Genomic DNA, 20,342 nt, shown 5'->3' with positions numbered 1-20,342 from the left:
ACGTGGGGCGTGAGGTCTCCACAGTACATCGATGTTGTCGCCAGTGGTCGGCGGAAGGTGCACGTGCCCGTCGACCTGGGACCGGACCGCAGCGACGCACGGATGCACGCCAAGACCGTAGGATCCTACGCAGTGCCGTAGGGGACCGCACCGCCACTTCCCAGCAAATTAGGGACACCATTGCTGCTGGGATATCGGCGAGGACCATTCGCAACCGTCTCCATGAAGCTGGGCTGCGGTCCCGCACACCGTTACGCCGTCTTCCGCTCACGCCCCAACATCGTGCAGCCCGCCTCCAGTGGTGTCGCGACAGGCGTGAATGGAGGGACGAATGGAGACGTGTCGTCTTCAGCGATGAGAGTCGCTTCTGCCTTGGTGCCAATGATGGTCGTATGCGTGTTTGGCGCCGTGCAGGTGAGCGCCACAATCAGGACTGCATACGACCGAGGCACACAGGGCCAACACCCGGCATCATGGTGTGGGGAGCGATCTCCTACACTGGCCGTACACCACTGGTGATCGTCGAGGGGACACTGAATAGTGCACGGTACGTCCAAACCGTCATCGAACCCATCGTTCTACCATTCCGAGACTGGCAAGGGAACTTGCTGTTCCAACAGGACAATGCACGTCCGCATGTATCCCGTGCCACCCAACGTGCTCTAGAAGGTGTAAGTCAACTACCATGGCCAGCAAGATCTCCGGATCTGTCCCCCATTGAGCATGTTCGGGACTGGATGAAGCGTCGTCTCACGCGGTCTGCACGTCCAGCACGAACGCTGGTCCAACTGAGGCGCCAGGTGGAAATGGCATGGCAAGCCGTTCCACAGGACTACATCCAGCATCTCTACGATCGTCTCCATGGGAGAATAGCAGCCTGCATTGCTGCGAAAGGTGGATATACACTGTACTAATGCTGACATTGTGCATGCTCTGTTGCCTGTGTCTATGTGCCTGTGGTTCTGTCAGTGTGATCATGTGATGTATCTGACCCCAGGAATGTGTCAATAAAGTTTCCCCTTCCTGGGACAATGAATTCACGGTGTTCTTATTTCAATTTCCAGGAGTGTATATATGAACTTGTAGACTGAATCAAGATTGCCTGGATAACTTTTTTTCTAAGGTACGAGGATTATGTATATCCTACAACTTTTGAAGTAAGGAACAGGATACGTCTCCTTATAATGATGGGTAATGCAAGTGATATTTCTTTCTCTGGGAACACGTCAGTTACTAAAGAATTAAACACAGAGTCTTCCCAGTGTGACGTCGAACCGGATTCTGCTTCCCTAAGTTTCATTACCAGTGAGCTCTGTGTAAATGTTGTTGACGAAGCGCCACTACGAGAAATCCCAGAAACTGAGAATGTGGAAGAAAATTTACTGACAGATGTGGTAACAAAGGGGGATGACTCTGTAATCTCAGATGTTCTTCCAGATGCGGTAAAATACATTGCAGGCTATATTGCATTTAAGTGCCACAACATTGATAAATCACTAGGCTTTCCAGCAGCAAAAAGTGAAGGAGATCATACTGCAGACTGGATATCAATTATACCTCGTGGTGGTCTTTACACTCCAACGCCAGCATTGGAAAACAGAGTGTTGCAGTTTGAAGAATAACTTGCTGCTTTTCACGGAAATAGAGTGTGTAAACATAAAAAGTGTTAAGTCTCTATGCTCTATTTTAAAACAAAAGCTTCCTGAGGTTCATGAAGCAGTTATTACTCTTTATGTAAAAACGAGAACATTTATAAGGATTAGGCATCTCGATCAAGAAGCAAAGCTGGAAGCAAAGCTGGAAGCAAAGAGGAAGCAGTTATGGATTGCATCGTCATCTGGTAAAGGGCAGCAGAAACAGACTACATTAACATTTGCTTCTTCATCGAACGAGTGAGCTATTTTTCATCTTAATTATCATTTATTTACTCTTAATGTGTACAAAACATGTCATTCCCCTTGTTTTGACTTGTACAGATGCGTATCGAACGAAACCGAAAGTAAAGTGAACGAGTAACATAGCACTGAGTCTGTGGTGCGGCGCATTTGCCATGTAAGCACACGGCTGCACTGCGCTAGGGTCCTCGTCGTGACGTCACGGCGCTCCACCCAATAGCAAGCGTTTTCGCCTCAGTGCCCCTCCCCTGTGTTGTTTGTCTGTTGGCACGGAAAACTACACAAACGTCGCTGCTCTTGGTCGTTGGCCACTGTGTTTTCTGAGGTGAGAGGTAATACCTGAAAACTGGTATATTCGGCACACTCTAGACACTATGGGTCTCCGGATACTGTATTCCCTAATTTCCGAAATGCAATGTCTTATGGGTCTAGCTTCAACTACCATTCCACGTTCAAAGTCAGTTAATTCCTGTCGAGCAACAATAATCACGTCGGAAACGTTTTCACGTGAGACCTGAGTGTAAATGATATCTCCGCCAACACACCGCTCTTTTATACCTAGTGTACGCGATACTACCGCCATCTCTACAGGGTGGTCCAATGATCGTGTCCGGGCCAAACATCTCACGAAATAAGCGTCAAACGAAAAAACTACAAAGAACGAAACTTGTCTACCTTGAAGGGGGAAACCAGATGGCGCTATGGCTGGCCCGCTAGATGGCGCTCCCACACTCAAACGGATATCAACTGCGTTTTTTTAAGTAGGAACCCCCATTTTTATTACATGTTCGTCTAGTACGTAAAGAAATATCGATGTTTCAGATGGGCCACTTTTTTCGCTTTGTGACAGATGGCGCTGTAATAGTTACAAACATGTGGCTCACAATTTTAGACGAACAATTGGTAACAGGTAGGTTTTTTAAATTAAAATACAGAACGTAGGTACGTTTGAACATTTTATTTCGGTTGTTCCAATGTGATACACGTACCTTTGTGAACTTATCATTTCTAAGAACGCATGCTGTTACAGCGTGATTACCTGTAAATACCACATTAATGCAATAAATCCTCAAAATGATGTCCGTCGAACTCAATGCATTTGCCAATACGTGTAACGACATTCATCTCAACAGCGAGTAGTTCGCCTTCCGTAATGTTCGCACATGCACTGACAATGCGCTGACGCTTTTTTTCAGGCGTTGTCGGTGGATCACGATAGCAAATATCCTTCGACTTCCCCCACAGAAAGAAATCCGGGGACGTCAGATCCGGTGAACGTGCGGGCCATTGTATGGTGCTTCGACGACCAATCCGCCTGTCATGAAATGTGCTATTGAATACCGCTTCAACCGCACGCGAGCTATGTGCCGGACATCCATCATGTTGGAATTACATCGCCATTCTGCAATGCAGTGAAACATCTTGTAGTATCATCGGTATAATATTACGTAGGAAATCAGCATACATTGCACGATTTAGATTGCCATCTATAAATTGGGTGCCAGTTATCCTTCCTCCCATAATGCCGCACCGTACATTAACCCGCCAAGACCGCTGATGTTCCACTTGTCGCAACCATCGTGAATTTTACGTTGCCCAGTAGTGCATAGTATGCCGGTTTACGTTACCGCTGTTGGTAAATGACGCTTCGTCGGAAAATAGAAAGCGTGAAAAAAATCTGTCATCCTCCCGTAATTTCTCTTGTGCCCAGTGGAAGAGCTGTACACAACGTCGCCATGCAATTCCTGGTGCATAGAAACATGGTACGGGTGTAATCGATGTTGATGTAGCATTCTCAACACCGACATTTTTGAGATTCCCTACTCTCGCGCAATTTGTCTGCTACTTATGTGCGGGTTAGCCGCGACAGCAGGTAAAACACCTATTTGGGCATCATCATTTGTTTAAGATTGTGGATAACGTTTCACATGTGGCTGAACACTTCCTGTTTCCTCGAATAACGTAACCATCCGGCGAACGGTGCGGACACTTGGATGATGTCGTCCAGGATACCGAGCAGCATACATAGCACACGCCCGTTGGGCATTTTGAGCACAATAGCCATACATCAACAAGATATCGACCTTTTCCGCAATTGGTAAACGGTCCATTTTAACACGGATAATGTATCATGAAGCAAATGCCGTCCGCACTGGCGGAATGTTACGTGATACGACGTACTTATACGTTTGTGACTATAAAAGCGCCATCTATTACAAAGTGAAAAAAGTGGTCCAACTAAACCATCCGTACTTCTTTACGTACTACACGAATAACTAATAAAAAAAATGGGGGTTCCTATTTTAAAAAACGCAGTTGATATCCGTTTAACCTGTGGCAGCGCCATCTAGAGGGCAAACAGCAGCGCCATCTGGTTTCCCCGTTCAAGGTAGACAAGTTTCGTTCTTTGTAGCTTTTTCGTTTGACACTTATTCTGTGAGATATTAGGCCCAGTCACGATCAGTGGACTATCCTGTGTATGTGCGCTTCGCAATCTCACGACTATTTGTCAGCTCAGTGTAGGCTACAATATAATAAATAAATATGAAACGTAGACGTGGACGCTCCTAGTGTCATGGCACATGAAAAAGTTAAAATTCAATTTGTAGCTAGAAAATGTTTCAGAAGAAGTCAATAATCAGAAATAAGTGGAGACATCACAACGTTTGATAAAGGCCTTCATACTTTTAAAGAAATCAAATGGCTCTGAGCACTATGAGACTTAACTGCTGTGTCATCAGTTCCCTAGAACTTAGAACTACTTAAACCTAACTAACTTAAGGACATCACACACATCCATGCCCGAGGCAGGATTCGAACCTGCGACCGTAGCGGTCGCGCGGTTCCAGACTGTAGCGCCTAGAACCGCCCGGCCACTCCGGCCGGCTTTAAAGAAATCCTTACACTTTTTGTACCAGGACAAAGTTCAGCTCCATTATCTGCACCTCAGCATTTACTTGATGAAAATGGCCGAGCGATGAAATTCCAGACAAGTTTAAGGAGTGGAGTGATATGTCAGGTGGATAGCAAAGTTTCACACACATAAGAAATATTTAATATTCGCTGGATGTTTAGGAGTATTTCCTCATTTCAGTATTGCTCCACATATTCTCTGGGTGAAGGGTACGTCTTCTGCCTCTACATCTTCCCTTCTGCACCAGTCATTGGTGAGAGTATCTGCAATCGAAGCACGAAGATCACTAATGACATTCAGTGGGATGGGACATTCGGATAAACGCGCTCCTTGATGAACACAGCCGTCCAGGAAACGAAGACAGTTTGTTAAATAGACTGTTACCAAGACGCAGATGTAAATGAGACACTGGATGTTGGAGACGAGCAAATGTATCAGTTTGCTCGAGGAAATGGCCGAGAGATGAAATTCCATACAAGTTTAATGGGCAGAGTGAATATCAGGTAGATGGTAAAGCCAAGTCGCACACAGAAAAAATCTTTCATATTCAATGGATGGTGAGGAAAATATCCCAGTTTCAGTACTGCTCCAGAAGTTCTCTGAACAGGAGGTACGTTTTCGGTTTCTAACACCTTCCTCTCTGCGCCAGTTACTTTGAGAGTGTTTGCAATCGAAGCAGCGGAGATCGCTCATGATGTGCAGTCGGATAGGAAACTGAAGATAAATGCATTACTTGCAGGAATTAAACTTCTCGGAAAGGACGACAGTTTCTTAACGAAGCTGTATCTACGGAGTTGATGTAAATGGGATGGTGAATGTTGGAGGTGGACACATGTATCAGTTTGAGATATGGGACTCTGAGCCCGCATCTCGTGGTCGTGCGGTAGCGTTCTCGCTTCCCACGCCCGGGTTCCCGGGTTCGTTTCCCGGCGGGGTCAGGGGTTTTCTCTGCCTCGTGATGGCTGGGTGTTGTGTGCTGTCCTTAGGTTAGTTAGGTTTAAGTAGTTCTAAGTTCTAGGGGACTGATGACCATAGATGTTAAGTCCCATAGTGCTCAGAGCCATTTGAACCATTTTTTTATGGGACTCTGGTCCAGGTATAAACTAGTAATTATAAGTGACAGTTAACTGATAGGCTGACAATAATCATAATCCAATAAGGCATATTTTTCCAATAATTTTAGCAGCACAGTTTTTGCGAGTATATGGCATTGCTTACACTAGAGCTGTTCTGAGTGGTGTGCTGATATGCAACCGTTGCCATCGTTCTGCCATAAAGGCAACGCTGTGTCTCCAGGAGAAAGGAATGAATTTCTGATAATTTTATGAAAGAGCATAAACCACAAAAAGTATTTATGTTGCAATAACGTGGCTATAAAGCCGATAAGATTTTGTTCAGGATCCCCTTGGTGTGGATCAAGTAGTACACGTAACTTAACAAGTGCCTCCTGAAAGTCAGCAACGATCCTTGGACGTGTAGATTTGGGTATTATGTTGTGGATGACAATATGCTACCACATAGGCCTGCCGCAGTATATGAGTTCCAGGTAGTTCATAACATCACGCGCTCTCTAATCGTTACTTGCGTCGCAAGTAACTTCAGTCTGAAGTAAAGCCCAGGAATATAGTAGTCACGTGACGTCACGAAGTTCCTCGTACTCATCCACTACGCCACGCCTGTATGGTCGGACATTATCGTCCATCAGATGAAACAAGCGCAAACACTGTCACAATATTCCTTGTAGACCAGGGCTTCACAACATACGTGCTCGCGGAGCAAGCTGTGAGCAGCAAGGCGCGAGCACGACGCAGCGCGAGCACGCTACCCCCACTACCCGACGAGAGCGGAGAGTGGGGAAAGTCACATGGGGCACACAACAGCTGCCGCCAGTCAATGTAAATCCGCGGCCACCTGCAGGGATATCACTCACGAATTATTACTGCGACAAATGAAACAAATAAAGGAGAATGTACACATTCCACATAATTTTATTATCTTAGTGTATGCCTCTACATTCGCAATAATTTGTGAACTGTTACACAATAAAAGGTGTCACTGAAGTGTGGGATTCTTGGTTATCTTGTACATTTTGCCCTTTACAATTGCGTCTACGTTCGGAGTAATTGTTCTTGTGCATTTTAGGCGCAGCGTGCAGTTTAAATTTCGATCAGACAATGCGTTTCTTAGGCGCGTCTTGTTACATTTCATTGCAGAGCACAGTTGTTCACAAACATACGTGGAACCGAACATTGATATTATTGTAGCCGCCAGTTTGTGCAAACGATGAAATCTATCCTGAGGGAAGTGTCTGTAGAATTCCAGAATGTTTTTCTTGTTCTGAAATTTGTCTCTGTACTCTGTCACACTGCAGGTCAATAATTTCTAGTTGCAGCTCAGGACGAATCTCTTAAATATTCGCTGAATATGGAGAGAACAGATCAAAATCACTGTCTAGTGCTGTCAGATCTTGAAAGCGCTGATCAACTAAACTATGTGAATAACGTTCACAGTCTTTGTGAACATCTTGCATGGATGATAATTTAGGAAAATGAGCTAGCTTTCCTGTTTTCAGCTGACTCACCCAACGTGTCAATTTCATTGTAAAAGTTCGTATTCGATCTATGAAATGAGTAATTAGCAGATCTTTACCTTGTAGTAAAATGTTCAAAGCATTCAGATGTCTAGTTAAATCTGCTAAGAACGCGAGATCACATTCAAACGTGCGCGCGCATTTCCCCTCCCTCCCTACTCCGCGACCTTCCACCTGCTCGCGAGCACGTGCCTGAGCAGACGCGAGTACTCGCGCTCAAAACCGGCCAGTTGTTAAGCCCCGTTGTAGACAGCAGCCTACACAGTTAGGGAACATAGGCAGCGACATAACTACTCGGAACGCTATGCCGCTCCAGACGAGAACACAGCGTCGCCTAATCTACATCTTTACACAATAAGGGAGGGTTCATAATATGACTCAGGGCACACCAGCTGATGGGAAGACTCCTCCAGATGGCTAAGTTGTGACTCATCCTTGATACTACACTAATGTTCAAGAATCCACTCAAGGTGTGCAAGACCCCACGCTCAACGAGTGAAAAGATTTCAATTCGCGAGGCTGGTGCAGGCAGGGAGGGTGGAGGGGAGTAAGCGGAAGTGTATATGACGACGATACACAGTCCCACGTGAGGTTTGTTTACGTCTGAAGCATAAAACTGTAAGCAATTTGAAACATGGATCATGGGAAACGTGAAGAAAGAAAAGCTGTTAGCATTTCAAACCTGAGATAAGTAAAATGTTAAGGACAAAGTTTGTCGAAGTGTGTAAGAACAATTTGCTTGAAATAACTGGTGAGAATATATTTAAAGTAATTGGCGAGGATACATGCCTACACAAAATCCTTACTAGAAGAAGCCACGATTTTGTAGTTCATTTGCTTGTGTAGGGTGAATAAAAATCATAAAATGTAGAACAGGTTTTAGAGGCGGTAGGATGTATTACTTGTGCAGAGGAAGACTTATGACCAAATGTATATTACGTTACGAAAGAAAAGTAACAGAATTGGCTTTTGTCTGTAACTTCATGAAAATTTTGTGCTACCAGTCCAAGTCAGAGCACATATCGAGACATCATCAGAATGCTCAAAAGGAGTGAATGGTTGAATATGTGCAGCTAGCATGCTCATAACCAATGCCAAGAACTGTATTTCCATGATTACCATACTTTTACTCTAGATATGTGGTCAGCTGGATATAGTTAGATTTCAGTTATAGTATACTTCATTCTATGCAGCACTGAAATAAAGGCTGTGTGAGTACTCCTAGTTTATCATGGTGACAAGTAAGCATGTGTTCTGGTTTATAGCATGACCAGTTTTTTCAAACGCTAGCCTGTCTGCAAGAAAAATTTGTAAATTTGTGAACTCCATATAACTGAACTTGTCACAGTTTCACGTTACTCATTTATGTACATTCTTACAAATTTCATTTCATTAGAAGCTTTTAAGTTAGATGAATCACTTGTGTGGATCTCCAAAGCAGAACTGCAATCCTATGTACGTCAGTTAAGAAATGTAATATATGGTAAGAAATATTTTTACACTTAATAACCACTTTAAAATCTGAGAACATGACCTACCTACTGAAGTCGCTTGATGTTTCATTGTTACAGCTATATTTTTGCACATTAAGTAAACAGACGTGTATTTGAGGCCATATTCTAATAAGACATGTGTTATATACATTACAAAACTGTCGAACTATCTCGATGCTCAAATTAAGAAAAGGTACTTACAGACATTCAATCCCGTGTTTAAATATCTTCATGAATAATTTCGTAGCGATATTCTGCCACTTAATGATGTAGATTTATACAAATATTGCCTTAGTACCATAATCTTCTGTGAGAATGATGCTGTGTTATTTAAGGTACAGCTGAAGTTCTCACAGAAGTAAGGAAATGGAACCAAACTCGTGCAAAAGAAGCAACTTCAGACGGTAGATCAGGAGAGATAATGGAACGAATACGACGGAGAAGAAGGCTAGAGACCAGAGCATGAAGACGTGGTAGGGCAGGAAGCAGAGGAAGAAGATGGCGACGAAGGCGAGCACCATCTTGGCGACCTTCTTGCGCGCGCGCACCTGCGCGCTCTGGCCCTGCGGTTCTCCCGGCATGCACCGCGCCGCCGACTGCAGCTGGGCCGCCATCATGGTGTAGAACACGGTGATGATCACCAGGGGCACGGCGTAGTACGTCAGGAACTTGAACAGCACCATGAAAGCCGCGTAGCCCTCGCCCAGGTACTCAGGAAATGGGTTGCACACCTGGAAACATGAAACAAATGTTGCCTGTTAAATACTCAATGTTGAAATCATTCAGTCTGTCATCTAATGAACGAGCCACACGAAGTAATCATCATCATCATCATTTAAGACTGATTATGCCTTTCAGTGTTCAGTCTGGAGCATAGACCCCCCTTATAAAATTCCTCCATGATCCCCTATTCAGTGCTAACATTGGTGCCTCTTCTGATGTTAAGCCTATTACTTCAAAATCATTCTTAACCAAATCCAGGTACCTTCTCCTTGGTCTACCCCGACTCCTCCTACCCTCTACTGCTGAACCCATGGGTCTCTTGGGTAACCTTGCTTCTCCCATGTGTGTAACATGACCCCACCATCAAAGCCTGTTCACCCTGACTGCTACATCTATAGAGTTCATTCCAAGTTTTTCTTTGATTTCCTCACTGTGGACACCCTACTGCCATTGTTCCCACCTCTTCTTTGTTCCTCCTATTTGCCACTCAATCCGTTTATATCTCTTTTCCACTGACATTACTTTTGTTTTGGAGATGCTAATCTTCATACCATAGTCCTTACATTTCTGATCTAGCTCTAAAATACTACTTTGCAAACTTTCAATCGAATCTGCCACCACAACTAAGTCATCCGCTTATGCGAGACTCCTTATTTTGTGTTCATATACCTTAATCTCACCCAGCCAGTCTATTGTTTTCAACATATGATCCATAAGCAATATGAACAACAGTGGAGACAGGCTGCAGCCTTGTCTTACCCCTGAAACTACTCTGAACCATGAACTCAGTTTACTGTCAACTCTAACAGCTGCCTAACTATCTATCTAAAGACCTTTAATTGCTTGCAAAAGTTTGCCTCCTATTCCATAATCTCGTAGAAAAGACAATAACTTCCTCCTAGGAACCCGGTCATATGCCCTTTCTAGATCTATAAAGCATAGATACAATTCCCTGTTCCACTCGCAACACTTCTGCATTATTTGCCGTAAGCTAAAGATCTGGTCCTGACAACCTCTAAGAGGCCTAAACCCATACTGATTTTCATCCGATTTGTCCTCAACTAATAGTCGCACTTTCCTTTGAAAAAGACCTGAGAAGATTTTACCCACAACGCTGATTAAAGAGATACCTCTGTAGTTGTTACAGTATTTTCTGTTTCCATGTTTAAAGATTGGTGTAATTACTGCTTTCGTCCAGTCTGATGGAAGCTGTCCCGACTCCCACGCCATTTCAGTTATCCTGTGTAACCATTTAAGACCTGACATTCCACTGTATTTGATGAGTCCCGACTTAATTTCATCCACCCCAGCTCCTTTATTGCACTGCAATCTTTTGACCATTTTCTCCACTTCCTCAAACGTGATCCTATTTTCATCATCATTCCTATCCCATTGTACATCGAAATCTGAAACATTACTGATCGTATTTTCACCTACATTGAGCAACTCTTCAAAATATTCCCTCCATCTGCCCAAGGCATCATCAGGATTCACCAGCAGTTTTCCTGACCTGTCCAAAATACTTGTCATTTCTTTCTTACCTCCCTTTCGAAGACTGCTAATTACACTCCAGAATGGTTTTCCAGCAGCTTGACCCAAAGTCTCCAACCTGTTTCCAAAGTCTTCCCAAAATTTCTTCTTGGATGCTGCTATTATGTTTGGCTTTGTTTCTTTCTTCAACATAACTTTCTCTGTCTACCTGAGTTGTAGTATGTAGCCATTTTCGATACGCCTTCTTTTTTCTTTTACAGGCTCCCTTGACTGTGTCATTCCACCAAGCTGTTTGCTTCATCCTACCTTTACACACTACTGTTCCAAGACATTCTTTAGCCACTTCTAGTACTGTGTCCCTGTACCTTGTCCATTCCTTTTCCAGTGACTGTAATTGACTACATTTAACTAAATGGTACCTTTCTGAGATCGTTGTTATGTACTTGTGCCTGATTTACTTATCCTGAAGTTTCTCCACTCTTATCCTCCTCACAATACCAATTTCACTGCAGATTAAATAGTGATCAGTGTCATCAAATAATCCCCTGAACACACGTGTGTCCCTCACAGCCTTCCGGAATTCCTGATTTGTTATTATATAGTCAATAACAGATCAGGTTCCCCTGCCGTCCCAAGTATACTGGTGAATGTTCTTATGTTTAAAAAAGGAATTTGTGATTACTAAGCCCATACTGGCACAGAAATCCAAGAGTTGTTCTCCGTTCCTGTTGGCCTCCATATCCTCTCCAAATTTACCCATAACCTTTTCATACCTTTTCATAACCTTTTCAATCTTTGCATTAAAATCACCCATGAGCAGAACGCTGTCCTTGTCCTTTACTCTGACAACTACTCGAAGTAATATGTAAAATAATTAATCAGTTCATACACTACTGGCCATTAAAATTGCTACACCACGACGAAATGCAGATGATAAACCGGTATTCATTGGACAAATATATTATACTAGAATTGACACGTGATTAAATTTTCACGCAATTTGGGTGCACAGATAGTGAGAAATTACCTCTGGCCGTAATATTGGCCTTGATACGCCTGGGCATTGAGTCAGACAGAGCTTGGATGGCGTGTACAGCTACAGCTGTCCATGCAGCTTCAACACCATACCACAGTTCATCAAGAGTAGTGATTGGCGTATTGTGACGAGCCAGTAGCTCGGCCACCATTGACCAGACGTTTTCAATTGGTGAGAGATCTGGAGAATGTGCTGGCCAGGGAAGCAGTCGAACATTTTCTGTATCCGGAAAAGCCCGTACAGGACCTGCAACATGCTGTCGTGCATTATCCTGTTGAAATGTGAGGTTTAGCGGGGATCGAAAGAAGATCTGAAATGTAACGTACACTGTTCAAAGTGCCGTCAATACGAACAAGAGGTGACCGAGACGAGTAACCAATGGCACCCCATACCATCACGCCGGGTGATACGCCAGTATGGCGATGACGAATACACGCGTCCAATATGCGTTCACCGCGATGTCGCCAAACACTGATGAGACCATCATGATGCTGTAAACAGAACCTGGATTCATCGGAAAAAATGACGTTTTGCCCAGGTTCGTCGTCGAGTACACCATCGCAGGCACTCCTGTCTGTGATGCAGCATCAAGGGTGACTGCAGCCATGGTCTCCGAGCTGATAGTCCATGCTGCTGCAAACGTCGTCGAACTGTTCGTGTAGATGGTTGTTGTCTTGCAAACGTCCCCATCTGTTGATTCAGGGATCGAGACGTGGCTACACGATCCGTTACAGCCATGCGGATAAGATGCCTGTCATCTCGACTGCTAGTGATACGAGGCCGTTGGGATCCAGCACGGCGTTCCGTAATACCCTCCTGAACCCACCGATTCCATATACTGGTAACAGTCATTGGATCTCGACCAACGCGAGCAGCAATGTCGCGATACGGTAAACCCAATCGCGTTTGGCTGTTTTTGTATGAGTAATCGGTTGGAAACTTTCCACATGTCAGCACTTTGTAGGTGTCGCGACCGCCGCCAACCTGGTGTTAATGCTCCGAAAAGCTAATCATTTGCATATCACAGCATCTTCTTCCTGTCGGTTAAATTTCGCGTCTCTAGCACGTCATCTTCGTGGAGTAGCAATTTTAATTGTCAGTAGTGTATTTTATTGGTATCTGAATGTGCTTTTTAATGCAACCTGTGAAATAAAATCTCTTCAGAGACAAAAAATGCGTGCATACGCACTTTTGGAACCACGAATTATTGAAGTTCACTAGGCGTAATTTAACCCTTTCATGACCACAACCAAATGTTATCTTCAGCCACCTGCAAGGAGTTTGGAATGATGTGAAACGGGATGATGCGAGGGTGGGGTACTGTGTAATGTCCAGGGTGTCTGATTTTGGTACAGTGTGGAGCGACAAAAGAATGGAATGATAGTTCTTTACTTAAATTTCTCTCGCAACTCATGCAATTTACACTGGTGACTGGGTTCGAGTGTAACCGTTCATTTCCATACTTCGGTAACGTGCATATAACACATTATCATACAACAGATATGGAATGGAAACGAAACACCTACCACAACGGGAGCATGGAATGGTGCTATTCGAAAGCAATCACGGCTCACAGTAACACATTTATCCCACTGCGAGAGAAGTCTATCAATTCCTGTTTCGTCGGGAGCGGTCGGCTGCTGACGAATCCACAACTGTATCCACTCTTGCACTTCCTCGTCTGAGTGGATTTGACGCCCACACATGTCTTTCTCCAGGTCGCCCGAGATGTAAAAATCACACGGTGAAAGATGTGAGCTGTAAGGAGTATGTTGCAGTGTATCCCAATCAAATCTCTGAAGCGTAGCCTTCGCCCAGTAGGCAGTACGGAGGCGGGCATTATCGTGCACCAAAATGAATCCGCTCGACAGATTTCCTGGGCGTTCCACATTCGATGAGATGGACGAGCAGATGGCCCCAGCAGTCGAAGAAAGCTATCAAGACCTTACTGGAACTTATTGAAAAAGCACTGGATTCATTTAGCGGTGGAGATGTAGGGTGCCTTCACTGTTGGCTTTGCTATTTGCTCTTGGACTGTGAGAATGTTGTCAAACGGAATCACCCTATTGCACTATGATGCCTGCTTCCACACTTCGGTTTCAAATAGTGCAGTACATGACCTCGGTTCACGGCTTGTAGAAAATAAACTAACTCTAAATCACAGTAAGTCACAGTTTTTACAGTTTCTAAAACACAATTCAACAAAACCTGACATTTTAATTTCACAGAACGGGTATATGATTAGTGAAACTGAACAGTTCAAATTTGTAGGTGTTCAGATAGATATTAAGCTGCCGTGGAAAGCCCACGTTCAGGATCTTGTTCAAAGACTTAATACTGCAATTTTTACTATTCGAACGGTATCAGAAGTGTTATTGTTCGACACGAAAATTAGTCTACTTTGCTTATTTTCATACGCTATTGTCATATGGTATTATATTTTGGGGTAACTCTTCCCATTCTAAAAGGATGTTTTTGGCCCAGAAACGGGTGGTTCGGGCAATAAGTGGTATAAGTTCATGAACCTCTTGTCGACCTCTGTTCACGAGTCTGGGTATTTTGACATTGGCCTCCCAATACGTTTATTCCTTATTGTCGTTTCTTGTTACCAATATTAGTTTATTCCAAAGAATAAGCAACTTTCACTCGGTTAATACTCGGGAGATATCAAACCTGCTTTTGTACTGGACTTCCTTAACTCTCGTGCAAAAAGGTGTGCAGTATACTGCTGCATCCATTTTCAATAAGCTGCCATTCGAATTCAAAAATCTTAGCAGTAATTCATGCGCTTTCAAATGGAAACTGAAGAGTTTCCTCATCGGTCACTCCTATTCTGTCGAGAAGTTCCTAGAAAAATTAAGCTGAGTTTTATTGTATTGCTGATAGCGTTTACTTAGACTTATGGACTGACTTTTTTAAGGTTCATGAACATTTATTTTTATCTGTTATTACGGTTATGTTGTATTGCATGTACTGACACGTTCAGTGACCTTGGAGATTTGCTGTTCAATTTGTTCCTTGTAACCTCCCCCTCACTTACCGACCTTAATGACAGTGAAAAATTAAACCGCGTGTACCTAATGGGAGTTTTGGAAAAGCAATCGTCACCGAAGTTAACCTGTCAGTAAAGAGGGAGGAAAGGGTTACATCTAAATGAAAGGAAATGTGCTAATGAAACTGGTGGAAATTAATTTTGAAAAGGGGTAAAGTTAATAAAGAAAGTAAATGTGCAGCCGTTACATTAACAATTAACTAGCGGTAATTAGGTATTTGAGATTTGGGGAAATCACGGTCGCCAGTCCTAAGGACAATTACTATAGTAACTGAAAAAGAAAGGTTAATACGCATATAATTAGCACTAGAAGCGTGGCAACTGAAGGTTGACACGTGTAGTGTGAAAACTGAAAGTTTGTCAGAAGTAATAAATTTCGCTACACTCTGACTTAATTTAGCTAAAGAATTAATAAAACCGGAAAATCGAAAGTTAATTTAGTGACTGAAGTTAATAGTGAGCTTTCTTTCTGACACATCGAAATTCAGTAAAATACGGTTAGTCTTGGACTACCTCAACAATCATTTCAAAAGCAACTTGACTCTACGCAATTTAGAAACAAGAGATTTTACTTTGAACTTGAATTAAATGATTCTGAACAATTAACAATAGTAAAATTTAGTACGTACCAAGCTGAGCTGCAGTCACAGGTAAGCTAAAATACGGTAACAAAACTCGCACTCTTAATTTGTGCTTGTGTAATCTAACTATTGTAGCCAGCTAATGCTTGAATTGAACTTTGAAATTAAAGCAGTGAAATGGAATTATGCTGGCGTTTGAATTTCAACGACACTCGGGTTCATTTCGGAAAAGGAAGGGACCCTGCTTGGCAATGCAATTGGGACAATGAGCAACAAAGGTTCATGCTAAGTTGCTGTAATTTTGCGAGGCAAATGGAACAATTTGAAAAGCTGAGGTCTGCCATACAGTTCTGAAACTTTACGTGCTTTTAGTCTTCCTTGTTGGTTGATTGAAGGTTTGAAGCCGTCGATCGAGGAGGTGGCGACAGTCACTCATTGTCGGCCGTCGCTGTTGCAGAAGCTGGATGTTGGCGCGCCTTCTTCTCGACACGGTCACCAGGCGAAACGGGCTCTTGATGTGCGCCAGCTAATGCTTCCCGTCCGCGACACCATGTCAGAAACTATCATCGCAAGTCGAGCGCAATTACATGCTGCCAAACCCCGAAAGCGCGGCAACTCGCGGGAGCGTCACACCACACACCTGCTCCACTCGCTACTCCCGCCAGACTCTCACTGCTCAGCCCGCGCTCCACGCGGCAGAGTTAACACTACCAAAGATCCTACACACTTTGATTCTTCACACGACCTATCGACGTAATCGTTCGATAGCAGTTTTCCCTAGGCAAGACCCAGCGTAAAAATACAAATAATATTTACGAAACAAACCAATTATACATCGACATAAGTGCATAAATATATATATATATCCAAACAGTAAAGCAATTACAATATATAAAGAGACAAAAATGTCATATCTTGAGGTAACAAAACAAGGAAAAAAATAATAGTACAGTAGATCGAAATAGGAGGATATGCATTTCCGGCGTTACACGTGCCCCACATTGTCTGAGGATGTTCGTGTAACGTAAACAGACTCAGAAAATGTCCCAAAAAAGAAACAGCGGAAATGCATTTGCTCAAAACATCAACAAAATTTAGCATTCGTCTAATTAACCATAAATCAATTTTTAGACCATAATAATTGAGTGGAGACACTCCTAATCTTATTCCACTCTGTCATCTTGCACAAAATAAAACAGGTTGACAACATATTAAAATTCATTGAAAACATAGAAAATGGTTTAGCTATTCTAAAATTGTCAAAATTCCCAACAGTATCAAGAAATGGAATACTATTTACAAAATTGATCAGAGTACATGGTCATAAAAAACAGGTATATCAAAATACGCAAACTAATAATTAATTACATAGAATACACATATTTATGTAACCTTTTCAGAATTAATATTCTCGTCATGTCCAATTAACGCTAAACAAGAAAATAATATACAGCAGATAAAATAAAACATAAATATTGACAGCAGAATCCTTTCACATCAGCTGTCCGGGAAGAAAAGCAACTCCACATTCCGTACTCGCGAGTACAAAGGATGCCGACAGCGGCACAAGAGCCAACAGCGGCACAAGAGCCGACAGCGGCTCGCCTCGCCAGTATTGTTGCGTCCGCGTGTGCGGCACGCTTGATCTCACTCGCCCTTATGACGGCGTTTCCAGAACGTCCGTTTCACTGAATTCTTTGGGAAAAACTCACTCCCGAGTAATCTCAAGGAGTCCATAAACACTATCACAGTGGATAACTCAACACTGTCCATCATCACACGCATGTACTAGCCTGAAACTTAAAACAGCGTCTAAGTACATCGGCAATGACTAGTAAATCACATATTTATGGAATCTTACAGCTATTTACAAAATCATATTGACATTCCTTAATCTACTGTGACTCAGCTGAAAACTTAAACTAGCAGCTTGGATTTTTAAATTGATTAATATTCAGTAACTCTTAAATCATTTAATCAACATAAATTACTTATTAATTACAACTTCTTTAATGACCTCTAGGTCAGGCAAAAGTATCGCCACATGGCACATCCTTAAATCTTACACTCTATACCTACATACTGTACAAATTACCCTATCTGTGGTACTAATCAATCCTTGGTTGGTACAATTTCAGGTCTACTATGTTTCGTATACCTAATAGCTTTCCAGAGCTTGGATACTCTAAGCAATAAGCATTTGTGTGAGGTATACCAATGACTTTATATGGTCCATTATAAACAAACTTAAATTTAGAGATTTCATTGTCTATCTCGCTCGATTTCTCATGAGCTTTTACAAGTACTAAGTCTCCGATTGCAAACTTAGCAAAACGCGCTTTAGCGTCATGACGACGTTTGCGAGCATCGGCTTTTAGCTTCATTACTTCTCGCAAACGATCTTTTTTCACACCAATACTAATGTTAATCCGTGGAGGGAATTTGATTATCTCTTCCAATTCACTTTCTACACTTTTGTCAATGCCGAAATTCCTCATGTTATGGCAGTTCAAACTCATTCCTACGTCAATGTCATCCGGCCAGTTAACAATGTGTATAGGCTGGTATTGCCTATGCACACCGTCTCCTGCCTCGTCAAAACCAACTACCATTGTTTTATCTAGTGACATACATGTCAAAGTTTTGCTTTCGCAGTTAATCACTGCACGGTACTTTAATAGCCAATCTAACCCGATAATTACTTCCGTAGTTAAGTCTGGCACGACGACAAACTCTTGTTCAAATCGTGCCCCACATATCTCGAAGTTGACAAAAATCTGTTTTGTGACCGGTTTACTGGCCTTCCCAGTAGCACCGATAATTTTCACTCCTGTTACTGGCATAACTACGATGCCAGGTCTGTCTTTCAGTAACTCAAATATTTTCCCAGATACAGCACTCAATTCTGCACCGGTGTCAATCAACACGTTTAGTTGTAGGTCGTGCATATTTACAGACACTACTATCTGTCTACACTTGTCCTCGACTGTTTCTTTATTTTCCCACAGTAAATCCTCGTCTATATCCAGGTCATTCCAGAAAAAACCATCCGGCTTTGATCCTAAATCCGATTTATCTGGCGGCTTTTTCAGCCTCTGTTTACATACAGTTTTAATTTTAACACGTTTGTCCTGAGGCTTAGTCTGTAGCTTCGCCTCCAATACCGAAACCTTTTCCTGTAACTCGTCAACTAGTGAGTGTTGCTTTGCTATCAATTCACTAATCGTCACTTTCGTTGATTCCACTTTGGTCAGATTAATCTCATCCGCCAATCTACCTGGAGAAATGTGCCCAGTAGTATCTGCAATTACTTCCTCTGGATCTGCGCAACCCACACTGCTACCGTCTGACCGTATAACGTCAGCTCTAACCTCATACACGCTGTAATCTACGTGCTTTTCTACCAATCGTGTCCGGCTATCACTAAAATTTTCGTAATCTTTCTCCTTAATACTCTCGCAATATTTAAACTGGAGGTTTGCGTCGGATGGGTCGGCTACTTCTACCACTACAACTTTAGGTAAAGTCTGCCGGTTAGGGCCAGAACTTTCCGTTACTACTTCAACATTCAATTCCTGCGGGACGAAACACGACGCATCTTGCTCGTGCTCCCCATTAACATCAACTATTTCTGGTAAAGTCTGCCGGTTAGGGCCAGAACTTTCCATCACCTCACAAATACTATCTTCCTGCGGGACGAGACGCGGCAAATACTGCACGCGCTCCCCATAAACACTTCTCCCATACAGACCCCTATAATCTCTTAGTTCGTCGTATAAGCGACCGAACTGCCTTAACCAGACCTCATCCCTCTCTGCATCCCCTCGCTCAATGACGGACGTTTTATCCGACATCTGATCTTCTCTCAACAATTGCGAATCATTCTTAAACTCAATCTCCAGTTCCGCTGTGGGTATTACAGCTGCCACTTTATGATCGATTTCCGGAACACTACTTAAATTGTTCTCACTGACAGCGAATGTATTTTCTACTGCCGTGTATACAGCTGATCTACTACTTGTGGGCGCACTCCTTTCTCCTAACACTGGCACACTCTCCCGCCGTTGATTATTCCATACAGAATTTTCATAACGACGACACCTGGGTTTTCTCTTGTTATTGGGCCGCCAAAATTTCTCCACGCCCGCTCGGCCCCTCACCGGCGCGGCTAATGGTTTCCCTGTCTCGTCCCAGCAGATACGCTCCCCGGATGCTGCTGAGGCGGCTGATCACACCCTCTGGCGTTATTACTATTCTGTGAAGCCCGTATCACGTTAGTATGATACTGGTTTCTGTCATTCCTGTTATTATTTGCATTGTACCGATTGTTATTACGGTCCGAACCATTATTGTTATTGCTGCGGTATGCATTATTCCCATGGTTATCGTTGTTATGGTTGGGGTGGTACCCGTTGTTGTTACCACGGCCTCTACCACTGTCGCGATTATTGCGCCAATTGTCCTCGTCCTCAACTCTTTCCAGGAAATCATTGATTGTCCTGTAATTGCTTCCTACGTAGCGTTTTGTATCATCTGGAAGCTTTTTGTAGAGTTCCCAGACTATTTC

The 20,342-nt window shown here is 43.1% G+C and overlaps 1 protein-coding gene across 1 annotated transcript in view; it reads right to left on the bottom strand.

The window, feature by feature from the left end:
• The window catches only part of LOC124593777 (neuropeptide CCHamide-1 receptor-like), a 42,395-nt gene that overhangs the window by 13,033 nt on the left and 9,020 nt on the right, over window positions 1-20,342 (bottom strand). Inside the window, exon 2 of the mRNA XM_047132126.1 lies at window positions 9,349-9,623. Within this exon, the coding sequence (XP_046988082.1) occupies window positions 9,349-9,623 (275 nt within the window). The remainder of the gene's footprint in view (window positions 1-9,348; window positions 9,624-20,342) is intronic.

Source organism: Schistocerca americana, chromosome 2 (assembly GCF_021461395.2).
Source record: "Schistocerca americana isolate TAMUIC-IGC-003095 chromosome 2, iqSchAmer2.1, whole genome shotgun sequence".
NCBI classification, from domain to species: domain Eukaryota; kingdom Metazoa; phylum Arthropoda; class Insecta; order Orthoptera; family Acrididae; genus Schistocerca; species Schistocerca americana.
Note: the sequence above shows the minus strand (reverse complement) of the source record. Positions and strands in the feature narration are given on the sequence as shown.